The sequence below is a fragment of the Hypanus sabinus genome, chromosome 14 (genome assembly GCF_030144855.1).
Source record: "Hypanus sabinus isolate sHypSab1 chromosome 14, sHypSab1.hap1, whole genome shotgun sequence".
In the NCBI taxonomy this organism is placed as follows: Eukaryota; Metazoa; Chordata; class Chondrichthyes; order Myliobatiformes; family Dasyatidae; genus Hypanus; species Hypanus sabinus.
Window position 1 is genome coordinate 75,402,590 of NC_082719.1, and position 17,754 is coordinate 75,420,343.

Sequence of the window (17,754 nt, forward strand, 5' to 3'; positions counted from 1 at the left end):
TTTTTATTGTCAAGGAATGATGTTGTGTGTTGAGGAATGGAATTTGTGGAGAGACTTTGTCTTTTTGTTTTATGTGAAGTCTATACTCTCGTGCTTCAAGTAATATATCAGTGACAGTCAGAGCTCATCTTCCAAACATCTGCATAAACAAGTGTCATTTTAGTGACATAATTGCTTCATTTATTGCTCAATAGGAAATCCATTGAGCAAATAGAAATGGCAATATATTTCTATAATTTTTCATCAGTTAAAAAGCCATTCTTAGAATCAAAGCACCAGAGATAGTGATTTTAGTAAATAATTGACCTATTCATTTTTCAATAGGAATTCCATTGAGCAATAGGAATATCAACACATTTTGACAATTTTACATGATAAAAGGCCACTCCCAAAGTCAAAACATCAGAGATAGTGATTTTTATTGCCCGTGCCTATTTGTTTTAATCTAAGGAATGAATTTACAAAACTAACCTTTTCAAAACTAACCTTTTAACTAACCTTTTCTAACTAAAACTCAGCACATCACTTTACTGGTTCCTCTTTTTCTCTCTCCAATAACAGAAGGTTTGCCAAGGACATTTTCATTAAAAAAAATTGGGTTAGGTTCTGAGTGGTAAGTGAAAGATGCATAGTAGATACAATATGTGGAAATTTTTTCAAACAAGGTTGACCTCATAACCTACCTAATAATGAAACACACTCGTAGGTGGGTGAAATATCTATTGTAGACACCTGTCACATATAATGCAATATTTATAAAGCACATAAAATTGAACAGGGTAAAAAATTTAATTGAGCAATTACTTTTTAAAATCATTGAAGTAGGAGTAATCCATCAATGTACAATTAACTGACAAACTTGTTAAAGCATTAAATCTACATTGTATAAATGAATTATTATTCACATTAGTCGACAAGAATCAGGTGTTACAGGAGTTAAAGTTGAAGTGACCCTTACTCCTACAGTTCTGCTTCACAGCAGCATTGGAATCAAGCGCCTGTCTCAGATGATCTGATTGTGTGGATTGAAGCTCAAGCCCTCTTCATTCAGGAAAGCTTCTGCAGCAGAACCTACACTCAGTCGAAGCTGAAGGAGCAGAAACAGAGGCTATCCAAAGTGAAAAATAAAATTGCATTTGTCTTGAAACTATTCTGATTTTACACCGATACAGTCTGGCAAAATGCCTTTCGATCAGACAGAGCAAACTCACTACTTCTATTTGGCCAGCTATGAATTTGGGCTAGCATCTGTTACTCAATCTAGCCATTTATTCGGTCATCTGACTATTAAAACAGCATTTTAGATTCTCTATTCCACTGTTGTTTATTGTACTTTAACTTGTACTTTCGTTATCTTCTGAATACAATGAAATATGATGTGCCGGCTTTCTTTGCTACGCGAGAAACTGCTCCTACTCCCTTTTTTCTTGTGTTCTTGCATTTTGTCAACTTCTGGAGTGCACATAACTATTATGGAACATCGATCAGATCAGAGTCTCTATCTTTGGCAATGATGTCTGTACTGAGTGTGATCTTAAAATGACAATGATGACCAGTTATGATAAGAAAGTGATATCTCCCTCCTCCAAAGCGACAAAATAGATGGTTAAAATTATAATAATTAACTTGATACTATGCTTGATTAAAAATGAGCAACTCTTATGTTGAAGTTAAATATAATTATTAATAGCTCAAAGATAACAGATTAAAACAAGCCCACAGTAGTTCTTGCACACAGAAGTGGAGCATGCGATGTGTATATCTCTTTAAGCCCCAAGGAGTCACAAGATAATCTGAGAAATCATTAGCTAAAATTGCTACCACCTACCATTTGTTGTTTCCCATGACTTCTGCTGAATTTTACCATTTGCCTGCAGTTGGTTGCAATTGTTATGAAATATGAATGCATCAACAAAGAAAATTACTTTGTCACTGCAGAATTCAGTTTCTTATCAGTCTGCATTCTATGTGTCAACAAATACGCAAGACCACAAATTAAGTTCATTAATCAATAATCCAGAACAAAACAAAACAATATGCAAGCAGGTTTGGAGGCTCCAAAAATTGGGTCCTTTTTCCGTTTTGATTTCAATTGATAATGTTTCTAAAATATTATTTCATCACGGCACGAAGTGGACATGTATGTAAGTCAGATGACAAACAGTATGTTTGCTTTAATGCGAGCAGTCACAAGTAAAAAAGCAAGAAGTGATTGCAGTAGCACAGGGCTGAAATGTTTGAAAAAATGCGAAAAACGGTTTTATTGTTAATTCACACTTTTGATACATGTACAGACGATGTCACTTTAAACAGAAAATCGTACCTGGTTACAGTTTTTACTTTCTGGGACGTCACATGAGGGTGCCTGCTTTGAAACAATGTAAAGAACTAGCAGTCTGTAGCAGAAGATTGAAGGCTAACCACATTTATCTGCCTTGTAAATAAATTATTGCCAGATATAAAATAAAAACAAAATTTGCCGGAAACACTCAGCATGTCACAAGTTTCTGTGGAAGAACAAATTAAGTTGATATTTCAGGTCAAAATTCCTTCATCATTATCTCTCCCGGTCCTGACAAAGAATCCAACTTGAAGAATCAGCTCAACTTCTATTTCTACAGATGCTGCCTGACATACTGTGTGTTTCCAGCATTTCTGTTTTTTTTTTCAGATTTCTGTATTTTTTTTATTCTTTTACTTCTTTTGTATACACTTACATTGTCTTAATTGACCTATGAAAATCTTAAAAATTGGTGACAAGGAGAGCAGCAGACTTAATATATCAGCATATACAAACAAGCTAGAGTAACTCAGCAGGTCAGGCAGCATCCTTCTTCAGGGTATCGGCCCAAAACGTTGACTGCTCGTTTCCATCGATGCTGCCCGACCTGCTGAGTTCCTCCAGCTTGGTTGTACGTGTTGATCAGACCACAGCATCTGCAGTGTACTTTGTGTTTAATATATCAGTGTTTAATAATGGAGCATGCCCCAGGATATTACCATTGAAGAATCTTGGTTCTTACCAAGGAAGAATCTGGTTGCCCAAATGAATAATACTGGGAGCCTCAGCATGTGTGACCAAGCTAAAAACCATTGAGCTCACATTCCAAACTATGCATGTGTCGTAAATATCATGGAGATTGAAAGAGAAGATGAAATTGTTAGAACTCATATCATGAAGAATTGCAAGCATAAGAAAGTAGTTTGGTTTAGACTGGATCAAAAGCAAAGCGAATTAACTTGTGCATTATCTGGAAGATTAAACCAAAGTTTCTAGAAATAACTGTAATTTTTAATTTTGAGTCAAAACCCAGAAGTACGTTGAGATAATTAGTGAGTTCATTTTTTATTTCAATTGTCATTTTAAATTGATAGATAATTTTGCAAAAACTAAATCATTGATTGTGTAATTCAATAAACTGTTAATTGTCAAGAGCAAAGAAAATCATCTAGCTTTGGATGATGAGTTCAGGAAATTGCATGAAGCATCTTCATTTGTAATGAAAAGTAAAATATCTTAATTTAAAGGTTGTTGACATTGTAAACATTAAGAGCCTTCAGCAATGCATAAAAAGAGTGAAAGAAAATATAACACAACTAACTTTATAGCTAGGTGTTGGTTCAGTGTTCCACGTGATTCCAGATCTTACAATCTTGCTCAGAACACTGCAACAACTGTTGAAGAAATATAAAAAATGGATGTAGAGCAAAGAGCCACAAAGTGCATATGTTGAAGGCTGAGAAATTGAAGACAGTTTTATCGATACTATCAGAGGCATGAATTGAAGATGATGAGTGATGCAGTATTGTGTTGTAGATACAGTAATATACCACAGGATGAATAATGAGCAAGAGAAAAGAACATAAATTTTGCTTCTCACATCATCAGCAAGAGCAAGATCACTTTGCAGCTTTGAGAAGGAAGCATGTGATATGTTCCATCGGTTGTTTTACCCAAGAAAGTTACCATTCAACCCCATACATCACAGTGGCATTTTGGATGTAACGAGGTGCATCAAACAAGCAGAAAGAAGAGAATTTGATGAACTTCATATGGAATACACAGGAATAGTCATTAGTACACTCTGGCACTAAGTCTGGCTTACACCTGAACTGGAGGGTAACTAATATCCTAGCAAGAAGGTTTGCTAGTGCCACACAGGGAGGAGGGGGAAGGGTTAAATTAGAGCTGCATGAGATAGGAACTAGTGCACTAGAACAGATAGAGGAGTGTTTGTGGAGAATGGTGTTCTTACGCCTACATACAAAGTCAAGAATCAAAAGGTTGAGCAAGATGGGACTAATATTCTGAGCAAACACGAGGAAATCTGCAGATGTTGGAAATTCAAACAACACACACAAAACGTTGGTGGAACACAGCAGGCCAGCTGAGTATATTTAAATACACAGAAGATTTTAACGCATGAAATTATGGCGTTGTTACCATTAGTGAGACTTGGTTACTGGAGCAGGACTGGGAGCTCAATGTCCCATGGCTCCATTGTTTTAGATGTGATACAACGGGAGGGATTACAGGGGGAGCGGTGGCAATACTAGTCAGTGCTCAGTCAGGACAGACTGGAAAGCTCATCTAGTGAGGCTTTATGGGTGCAACTGAGGAATAAGAAAAAGTATGACCACGTTAATATTATAGACTACCCAACAGTCTGTGGGATTTAGAGGAGCACATTTGTAGAGAGATTACAGACTGTTGCAAGACACATAAGGCTGTGATAGCAGGTGATTCTAACTTTTCACATATTGACTGGAGCACCCATACTGTTAAAGGGCTGGATAGAAAAGAGTTGGTCAGATGGATTCAGGAAAGATGGTACATAGAAGTCCCACTGAGGGTGTGCAATACTTGATCTCCTGTCAGGGAATGAGTCAGAGCAGGTCCTTGAGGTGAGGTTCTAAGTTGGAGAAAGGCCAATTTTGATGTTATCAGGAAGGATTTGGTAAGAGTGACTTGGGACAAGTTGTTTTCTGGCAAAGGTAAGTGAAATTTTGAGAGTACAGAGTTTGCAGGCTTCTGTCAAAATAAAAGAGAAAGCTGATGGATTTAGGGACCTTAGTTTTCAAGAGATACAGTATTGAGGCCCTGGTCAACAAAAAGAAGGAGGTGCATAGAAGATGTAGGAAGGCAGAAACAAATGAAACACTCCAGTTCTGTCAGCTAGGGACAACAATCTCTGGCTCCGCCAAACACGTGAGATTGAGGTGCAAGCCCATCCTGAAACCCCATTTGTGAGGATGCTGCCTGATTCGTTAACCTGTTACAAATAAGTACCATGAAATAACAGACAGTATACGCATGCAATTAAATGATTTAGCATTATAATTCTTAATGCGACTAAAGGGTTAGTAAGAAAAAACAAAAAAAAAGAAAAGAGCCCATTTTAATGAAGCAGTCTAACGTGCACAAGTTGGAGCTCACGGTTTCCCCTTCGCTGATCCTCCTTCGTTCTCCTCGGGCTTCGTTGGATCATGGCCCCACTACGATCTCTTCTCTCTGGCATTTTCTCCCTTCACCTCCCACCAAACAAAAGACCCAGCTCACCTCGGTGCCAGGCACACAACACAAAAAACACACTCCCTTCATTGGACGGCTCACATTCCAAAGCACCCGTTATCTCTCACCACAACCCAAACACTGCTTCTACAGAAAGACCATTACATTAGCAGTCAAACCTTTCCCAGGGTGTTACACAAATGTGGTACTTGAAAAATATAAGAAATGCATCTGAACACTTAAGAAGGAAATCAGCAGGGCTAAAAGATGACATGAGTTTGCCCTAGCAGACAGGGGAAGGAGAATCCTAAGGGCTAAGACAGATTTATTAAAAGCAAAAATAGCAAGGGACAAAATTGGTCCTATGGAAGATCAGAGTGGTTATCTACTGTATGTGTGGAACTGAAAGAGATGGGGGAGATCTTAAATAGATTGTTTGCATCTGAATTTGCTTGGGAGATGGACACAGTGTCTATGGATGTGAGGCAATGCAGCAGCAAGGTTATGGACCCTATAAAGGTTACAGAAAAGGAGATATTTGTTATCTCGAGGCAAATCAGGATGAATAAATCCCCAGGGCCTGACAATATGCTCCCTCACACATTGTGGGAGCGTAATGTAAAAATAAAAGGGGCCCTAGCATAGATATTTAAAACACTCCTAGCTACTGGAGAGCTATCAGCTAATGTTGTTCTATTGTTCAAGAAAGGCTCAAAGAATAAGCCAGGAATTTATAGGCCAGTAAGCTTGATATCAGTTGTTGGAAAGTTATTCTAAGGGAATGAATATATAGAAGTATTTGGATAGACAGGGGCTAATTAACGATTGTCAACGTGGCTTCGTGCATGGAAACCAATCTTATGGAGTTTTTTGAGTAAGTTTCCAGAAATGTTGATGAAGGCAAGGCAGTGTATGTTGTCTATATGGACTTTAGCAAGGTGCTTGAGAAGGTCCTGCATGGGAGGTTGGTGAAGAAGGTTCAGTTGCTTGGCATGCAAGACAAGGTAGTAAATTGGATTAGTCTTTGGCTTCATGGAAGAAGCCAGAGAATGGCTGTAGATCATTGGCTTTCTGACTGGAGGTCTCTGAGTAGCGGAGTGCCACAGGAATTGGTGCTGGGTTCGTTGTTGCTTGTCATCTATATCAACAATCTGGATGATAATGTGGTAAACAGGATTAGCAGATTTGCAGATGACACCAAGATTGGAAGACCATCAAAACTTGCAATAGGATCTGAACCAACTGGAACAAAGGGTTGAAAAATGGCAGATAGAATTTAATGCAGACAAGAGCAAGGCATTTCATTTTGGGAAGACCAGTCAGGGTAGGTCTTACGTGATGACCGGTAAAACAAAGGGATCTAAGAAAACAGATCCATAATGCCTTGAAAGTGGTGTGAATGGTAGATAGGGTTGTAAAGAAAGTTTTTGGCACATTGGCCTTCATAAGTCAATGTATTGAGTACAAGAGTTGGGATGCTATGCTGAAATTGTATAAGGCACTGGTGAGCCCTAATTTAGTGTATCGTGTGTAGTTTTGGTCACCTACCTACATGAATGATGGAAATAAGATTGAAAGATTGCAGAGAATATTTACAAGGATTTTGCTGGGTCTTAAGGACCTGAGCTATAGGGAGAAGTTGAATCGGTTAGGACTTTATTCCCTAGAACTAGAAGATTGTTGGGAGATAGGGTAAATGCATCAGGCTTTTTCCACTGACGTTGGGTGAGACTACAACCAAAAGCTATAGGTTCAAGTGGAGTGAGAATACAGAATGAGCTGACAGCACAAGTGATTGTTGTGGGGTTGATTTCAACATCCAAAAGAAATTTTGATAGCTAGATGGATGGAAGGGGTATGAAGGTCAGTGTGCAGGCCATTTGGACTTGGCAGATTAACGGTTTGGCGCAGACTAGATGAGCCGAATGGCCTGTTTCTGTACTCTAGTATTCTATGTCTCTATGATAGCAGTCATGGTAAGCCTTTTCTACCGGCCTTGTATCGATCAAATCTTTGTTCAACAATTTAAGTATTAAGAACATATAGTAATTGGAATAATCCTTCATAAATGGTTTTGCAATCACAGACTAGACATTTTCAGAAAGCAGATGTACTATAGACTTCTGTGCAAAATTAAATTTTATCATACTAGCCAATGGTCTGTCAAAGTAGAAAGAACATGGATTCCTGAACCACTGCTGAACAGACTATTTTTAGTCCATATCTGTCCAAACTATATTGAGTCCAAATTTGCTCTTTCGGACTTACCTAAAGAGTTTTTCTCTGACAATGTCCCATATTTGCCCTTTGGGAAACTTTCTGGAATAAAATTGTATCAAATATAATTCCTTGATATTATCTGACTTCAAGTGAATCAGCTGAAGTTTCAGTCAAATTGTGAAGGAAGCTGCCAAGAGGCAAGTGTTACAAGGGCACTTAAAACATTTCAAGAATTCTTGTGTTTAATGAATATCACTTGGCCTATTTCTTGAGAAAGTACAAAACAACCCTGAACATCATCACAAGTTCACACTAGTAGAACTCATAATGAAATTGTGAATAAGCAGTGTTTTGAAACTCTAACTTAAGAGTTAAGCAACATTGCCTTTGCAGAAGTATCCAAGAAAGAACACATTTTTAAGCAAAATGAGTGTGTTCGTGTTCTTAGTGCATTTACTAAGGTGAGCTCACACAGAGATTTGTAGAACCAAGTGACATTTGTTGAAATTAGTGATAAAAATCTGAAAATTTAATTCAGATCAAATGATCTCTGTTAAAGATGAACCAAGTCTGAATTTTGAACCATTCGATAAAGAGATTGTTTGTGAGTTGGATCTATTGGAGGTTTGAGACTGTGAGTAACAGATCACAGCAAGTCCCAAAAAGAAACGGAACATTTGAGTTCAAAGCTCCAAAGTTGATTCAACACCGAAACTTGTAAGAAGATCAGGAAAATAATGAAAATGTGTTACTAGATGAAACTTATAGTTGTCTTTCATTAAATATACATTTTCATTGCTTTTTATCTGCTTTTTTTAAAACAAGGGAAACCGTGTGTATTTCATGCAAGCAACATGAAATTTTTCTAAATTTGGATATAGAATTTGATTGTCATCCTATTGTATAGTCATATGGCATTCCTGCTTATCAAATAATGCAACAGATTTACAGACATGTTGACTGTTTATTCCCTTCCATAGATGCTGCCTGACCTGCTGCATTTTGTGTTTGCTACTCTGGATTTCCAGCATCTGCGGAATTTTTCTGTTTAAAACTAAATATGTCTTTGTTTAGTATGCTGACTTGAAAGAAAACTACTTCTTTGGACATTTATTTAATCTGCTTCAGTATATTTTAAGGAAATTAAAACTATGAATGAAATAATGCCAACCAAAATTGATTTCCAGGACATCCTGAACTGCCGTTGTTATTTCTATGGAGCGCATGTGCCTCAGGTGCAAAGTGATATTGTTACAGTTATTTTTCAGATTTTTTCCATATTTGAATAAGTAATTAATAAACTACTTGCTCTGAAATACCACTCCTCCACTATAGTCAGTATGGTAACAAATCATTTGTGTTTTGTTTCAGGTATACTGAAAATTACTTCTGTGGAAGTCGGGGTTGTGGCTATTAAAGCAATTAACAGCAATTATTATTTGGCTATGGACAAGAAAGGAAAGATCTATGGCTCAGTAAGTATTCTTTAAAAGTATTTCAATTATAAAGTATTTAAGAGAGATTACTGTGATTAATGGCTTCATTATCTACAGATTATAATGAGGTCAATAATTGACTTAGTTTTTAAATAAGACAAAACCTAAATCACAGAACATAACAACTGTCGGATTACTGCTGGTTTGGTTGGATTGATTAGATTAGGTTTAATTGAACTAATTGCTTGAAAAATTACTGTGTTAACTTTAGCCCTCTTGTGGCTTCAGGGGTACTCTATGATCTAAATAAGCCTTTCCTCTGTTTAATGCATTGAATTTTTTTTAAACTATTCGGTTTTTATCCCCTATTTGTCCTGAAAATGCCAGCTCATACTCAGTTATAGATCCATTGGGTGCAACCTCCTCTTTCTCCAAGGGGACATTCTTCATATTTGACCTCAGAACTTCAGAAATGCACCCCAAACTAATTGAATTTGCCTTCAGAGCAACAGTTTGGAGTAGTAATCACATTTGATTCACCCCTCCTTCTAGGCCAGATGATTGAAAGTCATTTGTAGAGTGTAGAACAATTGAAGCAGAATGGTAGTTACCCTAATTCTTAATTTGAAAATAATGCAAAATCATATACTGATTATGCAAGCAGAATAAAAATGATTAAAATAATACTTCAGTACTGTGGACACTGCAGTTGTAACCTGAATTATGTATGTTTGTTGACTTAAATTATCAAATCAATTTTAACCACTATTATCATAGGTTTAGGTGTTGAGCTATTAAGTGCTCACTTACTTTGAGATGGTTCTTTGCAAGAGATTCCATGCCCATTTGTTATCTATCTAAGAATCACAGTACAGCCCTTTCAATATAATTCTAGTCATACAACAACACCAAAGCTATTAATAAATTTAAAAACTGGCTCGGTGTGCCCCCTTGTATAGCCAGTTGTCAAAGCTATCAAAACCTTTGAAACTTTCTTAATGGAAAAGCCTAAAACTATTAGGCATTCTTCATACAGTAAAAATATTCTTTTCCCTTCTGAAATAAGCACCAAAACAATTGAAATACTTAAACAGACTAGTTTATTGAAACGTATAAATGACCCAGTACACACATTGTCCCCTTGCATCAGTTCCTTTTGAATGAAATTAAATGCTCTGATCCTGTGTTGGTTCCAACCTGGCTCAAGTTCAGAAGGAAAATTCCTTAGCACAAGGGCTGAGGAATTTATGTAGTTTGCAAAGCCATACCAAACACTCATCAAGAACTTAATTATTTCTGTATTTTCATGGTGTCTCAAACCTCCTGACACTAATATGGAGAAATGCAAGGTTGCCCACATGAAAATTCTGGCATTTTAAAGAAAACCAGAGCCAATTTCTTTTGTCTGTAAGATGGTAGTGGTCTGCGCTTGAGATTTTTTGCTTAAAACAACTCGAACTGTCAAACATGAGCAAAATAATCCAGATTCTGTAAATGCGAACATTGTGAAAAGATTCAACAGGTCAGGCAACAACTTGTGAGAAAGAAAAACAGATTGATCTTTTCAGGCTTGTGCATTTCATGACCTGCAATTTTAACTCTGTTTCTCTCTCCGTAGATATTGTCTAACTTGCCAAAAAATGTTTAGCATTTTCTATCTTCATAATTATAATTATGTGTGACTGGAAATACTTAAATCCATTAAAAAACTTAAGAAGTGGCAATTCGAAGAGGAGATCTGGAGAAATATATTTAAAAGGCTTTTCAAATCTATTTAATTTAAAGGGAGTCCTGGAGTCAGTAGTGGAAATTTACATTCAAGAGGACCATGTGATCACTCCAATTCATCAAATGTAATGTCACTTAAACCAAAAAGTTTGTTCTTATTGAACTGCTGCTGAGCAACCTCAAATGGGTTAGGGCAGACTATTGAGCTTCCAGTCGTGCCCCTTCTGCAAACAAGTCTCACTAATTTCTACAATGTCAGAATCAGGCATTGATCCATCTCCTGAGCCCATCCACCTTTCCTAAGATAGTCCTTGCATTGAAATATACGCAGCTCAGGACACTAGTCGCACCATGCTCAACCTTTTGATTCCAGACTTTGTCTGAGGTCTTACGAACATCTGCCTCCACTAATTGTTCTGGCTCTCTGGTTCACATCCCCCTGTAACTCTACTTTACACCAAGCCTTATAGGTGATGAGCTACAATGGGCCCAGCACCATTCCCTACAGCACTCCACTAGTCACAGGCCTCCATTCTGAGAGGCAGCCATCTACCACCACTCTCTGGTTTCTCCCACAAAGCCAATGTCCAATCCAATTTACTACCTCATCTTGAATGCCAGGGGATTGAACCTTCTCAACCAACCTCCCATGTGGACAGCATCCACTGTTTTGCCTTCATCAGCTTCCCTCGTAACTTCCTTGAAAAGCTCTATAAGATTGGTTAGACATGACCTATCATGCAGGCAAGGTTATCAGAGACACTGGAGGTCTCCCTGCCTTCCCACATCCCACAAGAGGACCATTCTGCTATCCATGTAATGGTTTTAACACTGTTAAAAAGCTATGATGAAAATAGTTCAACTATTACCTGTATGTCTGAAATAAATGCCATGTATTTGTATTCATTCATGCAGCTCGCTCTCGAAGTCTTGGCAATACAACTGTAATAGCTGAATTATTCTATCTAATACACGTTCTCCTCTGATTGCTATTCCCATTAAATGATGTTGTCAGATCGTGACCCCGGTCACACTCTATTTAACATGATTAACCCTCCCTGTGGAGTAGAACTTGAAAGACCACCTCTGGCAATGAATTTGCAGTCTGAGAGCAATTTATCCACAAGATCATTCTGAAGAAATTAATGTCATACGAGTCTTCAAGAGTCAAATTAATGTTATTTCATTTTCTTTTCATTTAACTTTATATCTTACAGTTATTTTATTAATATTTTAATCCATTTTTATGAGCAACAGTAGTCAGTCAAGAAATAATGTATTTCAACTTGACTTTTTAAGATGGTTAAAATGATCAAGCTATCCTAAAGTTAGTCATTGCTTTATGAGACACGCAAACATGATGTAATGCAAAGGCATTTGCTTTCGTGCATTTACTATTTGTTAGAGACGATTCACAGTGGGAAGCATTGCCAAAAATGAAAAGGAACATGAGATAAAAATTAGGTTATAGGACCATGTTCAAATTTTGTCAAGCTTGAATGAGATGTTCCAATGTTTCAGGACCTGGTAAGAAAACAAGAGATGCATGTATATGGACTGATGAATCCTGACTGAAAGAATGGAAAAATACAAGAAGTTAACTCGTATGTTATTAGTCAATGGAGAAAGAGAGGAAGTTCAAACAATTAATTTAGGATAGGAATTTCCCCACATATCTCCATCAAAAATCTCATCTCCATTCAATTTAGTAGATAACTGGTAAAACTACAGCTAGTCAAAGCAGGTAGAGTCTAACCACAGAACATAAGATAAGATTTCCTGATCATCTGGCCCTAAATAATTTTACCTGAAATAAATCGCATGAGCAATCATTTTGAGTGAAACCATCCATTCGCAAATCAGTCTGCACACTTTTAGTCAAGGTAATTGGTTTATTATTGTCACTTACTGAGATACAGTGAAAATCTTTTGTTTGCATTCCATCCAGATCATTCCATACATAAATACATCAGGGTAGTACAAAAGGAAAAAAAAATGAATACAGAATATTGTGTTATAGCTACAGAGAAAGTGCGATGCAGGTGGATAAATAGAATAAAAGGGCCACGGTGAGTTACACTGAGAGGTTAAAGGCTTATTTTTATTGTTCAGACGTCAATTCTGTCATCTTTCAAAAAATTATCTACTGCTTCTTTAAACTCCAGCATAGAGAATTCTAGCGGTTCATCACCCTCTGTGAGAAGAACTCCCCATGTACCTCAGTTTTAACTGCGTCACATCATTTGAGATTCTCCCACTCGAGGAAATATCTCAATCTCTATCCTCTCTAGCCCCAGCAGGATATTATGTCTTTCGATATCCCTTACTCTCATGAACTCCAAAGAATATCACTCTAATTTCCTTTACTATTCATGATAGAATGGCCCGGAGTCAAGTCAAATCAAGTCTAGTTTATTGGCCTATGTGAAAGTACGGTAAGGTACAGGTGCGATGAAAAATGTGCTTGTATTTCAGGCACATAGATCCAGACAAAACACAGAAATTATGTATACACTCAGTCATTACTTTATTAGGTACACCTGTACACCTCATTATTACAAATATCTGATCAGCCAATTATGTGGCAGCAACTCAATTCATAAAAGCACACTAACATGGTCAGGAGATTCACTTGTCGTTCAAACCAAGCTTCAACATGGGAAAGAAATCTGATATATGGTATGTGGAATGATTGTCGGTGCTAGATGGGGTGGTTAGAGTATCTCAAATTGCTGATCCCCTGGAATTCTCATTTAAAACAGTCTATAGAATTTACTGAGTATGGTCCAAAAAAACAAAACACGTCCAGTGAGCAGCAGCTCTGTGGGTGAAGACACTTTATTAATGAGAGAGGCAAATGTCCAGCCTGCTTCAAGCTGACAGTAACTCAAATAACCATGCATTACAACAGTAGTGTGCAGAAGAGCATATTTGAATGCACAGCATGTTGAAACTTCAAGTGCATGGGCTATAGCAGCAGAAGACCGCAAACATATACTCAGTGGCCACTTTTACTAGGGGCCTCCTGTGACTAATAAAGTGGCTTCTGAGTGTAAATTATACAAGACAGAGAAGGAGAATAAGACTGCAATAAGTCTTCAGTGCAGAATTAAAACATGAGGCAAGTCCATGGTGGTGCAAGAAGTGGCATATTGGGTTCTGTTGTAGAGGTAGGATTGGGGTTGTGCACGTCATTTCAAGAATCTGATGGTTTTTGGAAAGTAATTGTTCCTGTATCTTGTGGTATGGGACTCCTCTCTTCTGGACCTCCTACCATGGTAGCAGTAAGAAGACAGGATACTGTGGTTGGTGGGGATCCCTATTAATCAAAACTCTCCAACTTATCACTGTCATCAGCCAACCTACCATCAAGGACGTATAAAGAAACATGCCAGAAAAGGCCAGCAATATCATGAAGGATCCCACCCACCCTGCTCTTGAACTATTTGCCCCACTACCAGCAGGAAGCTACGTAGCATCCACACTAGGACCAACAGACACAAAAACAGTTACTTCCCCAATCAGTAAGGCTGATCAAGATCTCCACACCCCAACCACCACTACTTTATCATTTCCTGTCAGGGTCGCCTTGTGTACAGACACTCCCGTATCTAGTGTCATCTTATGTCCATAGTCAATCTGTGTATACAAGCTATCTATTGTGTTTTTTGTGCTGCATTGGATCTGGAGTAGCAATTACTATATTTCATTCTCTTTTGCACTTGTCTACTGAAAATCTTGAATCTTGAGGCAGCACTTCAGTGGAGATGAGAGTTCTGACTGAGTTGGCTGCTGCTCAATGGAATTACTACCCCAGGCCATGATGTAACCAGTCAGGATATCTTGAAGAGAGTATTTTTACAAATTTGTAAGAGTCTGCCATAACAATCTGTTTAACATAGAACATAGAACAGCAAAGGCCCTTGGCCCATGATGTTGTATTGACACTTTAACATACTCTAAGTTCAATCTAACCCTTCCCTCCCACATAGCTTTGTATTTTTTCTATCATCCATGTGCCTATCTAAAATGTCCCTAATATTATCATAATGCCCCATCACCATCCCTAACAGTGCATTCCATGTGCTTACCACTCCCTGTTAAAAAAACTACCTCCGACATCCTCTCCTACACTTTCCTCCAAACACCTTAAAGTTATGTTCTTCTTATATTTGCCGTTTATGCCCTGAGAAAATGTCTTTATCTATGCCTCATCACCATCATTATGTGCCATGTGACGTGATTGTTCTTGGCAAATTTTTCAGCAGAAGTGATTTGCCATTGACTTCTTCTGGGCAGTGTCTTCACAGATGAATCCAGCCATTATTAATACTCTTCAGTAATTGCCTGGGGTCAGTGGTCACATAACCAGGACTTGTGATATGCACCAATTGCTCATATGACCACCCACCACCTGCTCCCATGGTTTCATGTAACCCTGATGGGGGGGCACTAAGCAGGTGTTACACCTTGCCCAAAGGTGATCTTCATGCCTATGGTGGAAAGGAGCACCTTACACCTCCTTTGATTGCGACATATCTCCACCCCGTCACTTATGTCATCTAGTACGCCTTCTAAAAATAATCTATATTCAATTTCTCCATTGACTTTATATCATTTCTTCTATAAGAGGACCAAAAATATGCAGAGTATTCTGAATGTAACCTTCTGTACTTCCCACAGCAGCAGTCTTTCTCCATTTAGATAGCAGATGGATAATGGTGTTTGAACAACCAAGCTGTAAAGTTAAAACAACACACACAAAATGCTGGTGGAACACAGCAGGCCAGGCAGCATCTATAAGGAGAAGCACTGTCAACGTTTCGGGCCGAGACCCTTCATCAGGACTAGCCTGGCCTGCTGTGTTCCACCAGCATTTTGTGTGTGTTGTTTGAATTTCCAGCATCTGCAGATTTCCTCGTGTTAGCTGTAAAGTTAATTTATTACAATACCATAAACCTCTAGGACTTTAAATTGATACAGGTATATATTTATTTATCTGTAACTTGCTTTACTGACATTGACGAATATGATCCAGATCTTAATTTGAAAAAGTATTCTGATAAGATGCAAAATTCATCATCACTAAAGCACAGATAATAAAGTGAAGATTTATGCTTGCAACTGCTTGTTTTTTGTTTTGCAGAAAGATTTTAACATTGACTGCAAACTTAAAGAAAGGATAGAAGAGAATGGTTACAACACCTATGCTTCCATGAAATGGAAATACAATGAACAGCAAATGTTTGTGGCCTTGAATGGAAAAGGGGCTCCACGGAGAGGACGCAAAACAAGACGGAAACACCCATCAGCCCATTTTCTGCCAATAGTGGTGAGGCAGGAAGTCTCTATCATATCAGACTAGAATCAGCGAAGATGCAGCCAGCACCACATTAATGAGTCCTGGTCTTAATTCAACACTGCATTTCTTTCCTTGCATCGCATGACTCTATTAAAGTGTTGAAGTCTTAATGAAGAACATTATCGGCGCACAGGCAGTAAACTCTCAGACATCTGCTTGTAAAACTTGGAACAAGCCTTTGATATTCAAATGATCGTTACTGGCACAAGGGGTTTCCATGCCAGTAAAGAATGAAGCAAATTGATGAGAACTTATTTCATTGGCAGCCAATGTCAAAATGCCTTGTGATGTAACTTGAGGCACGAGAGACAATCCAGTTATACAATGTTGAATGATCTTCGTGAGAAGATGTTATTTATGGAGTCCTAACCCATATCAAAGACATTTGCTCACCCAAGCATGATTATCCATTGAATGGTTAAACACGCATTTATCTGGAAGCACTTTGGATCAGATGTGAGAAGAACAGTTTTTGTACTGCACTTCAGTGCAACAGACAGGACCCAACAAATACAGGAGATATTAATCTGCTCTAACAAAATGAGTCTTGATTTGCTCTTCAGTTTATCAATTCTAAGCTTAATGTGTAAACTGTTTCTTTACAAAGCCTGTAAAACTTCATGAAATATATTGTTGTAAGATTAAACTTGGTATTGAACCTTGATTGAAAATAATCTCTAGAAAACAAATACAGTACTTTATAATTAAATTAGTATTAAGATTAGGGCACAGTATATTAATCTTAAAATGTCCTCAACTGTTTGTTCAAAACTAGATTCATTTTGATGGAGCAACCTAAAGAAAAATGCCAGTATACATCCATTTTTCATTGTAACACACTGAGTTGCATTAAGCTCCTATTGCAGTGTGAGTAGAAAACACTAGTAGTTAAATTGTATTTTGTTCTAAATACTTCTAAAGATATTTCTATTAAGATTAATATTGATGCTGCATTCTCTTCATACTTGGTTGTTGTAAAATAGTTTGTTTATTTTGTTGTTCGGGAATAGTATTTTTGGTATGAAGAAAAGTTTTTGGCAAGATGGACTGTAGATTTCTTCCCAAATTTAACCCCTTTATTGCTGGTATTTCATTATTATTTAACTTGTACCATTCCTGGCGTTTCTGTCCAACACATCAGGCGTCTAAACTGTTACTTGATCACTAACTGTACAAAAGATGTTTTCTATGTTGCATAGTGAAAATCATTTGTCCACATTACTGTTTTTTAATAAAGCTGATTGTCTCCAAAACGTGGATCAGTGTATCTAAGTTATGGACTCAGGGTCATGCAGTCTAGTAACAGACCCTTCAGCCCAACTCACTTCTGTCTGCCACTCCTGAGCTAAATCGCATTTGCCTGCATTGGGCCTATTTATCCCTAAATCTTTACTATCGCTGTAGCAATGCAAATGTAAATGTTATAATTTTACCTGCCTCTACACTTGCTTTGACAGTTTGTTCTACATACTCACCCTTGTGTTAAAACCTGTCCA

The 17,754-nt window shown here is 37.6% G+C and overlaps 1 protein-coding gene across 1 annotated transcript in view; it reads left to right on the forward strand.

Annotated features, from left to right (window-relative positions):
* Positions 1–17,530, forward strand: part of fgf10a (fibroblast growth factor 10a) — a 121,155-nt gene extending 103,625 nt beyond the window's left edge. The window contains exons 3-4 of the mRNA XM_059989443.1: positions 9,104–9,207; positions 16,043–17,530. Coding sequence (XP_059845426.1) covers positions 9,104–9,207; positions 16,043–16,261 — 323 coding nt within the window. The 3' untranslated portion in view covers positions 16,262–17,530. The remainder of the gene's footprint in view (positions 1–9,103; positions 9,208–16,042) is intronic.
* Positions 17,531–17,754: the final 224 nt, after the last annotated feature.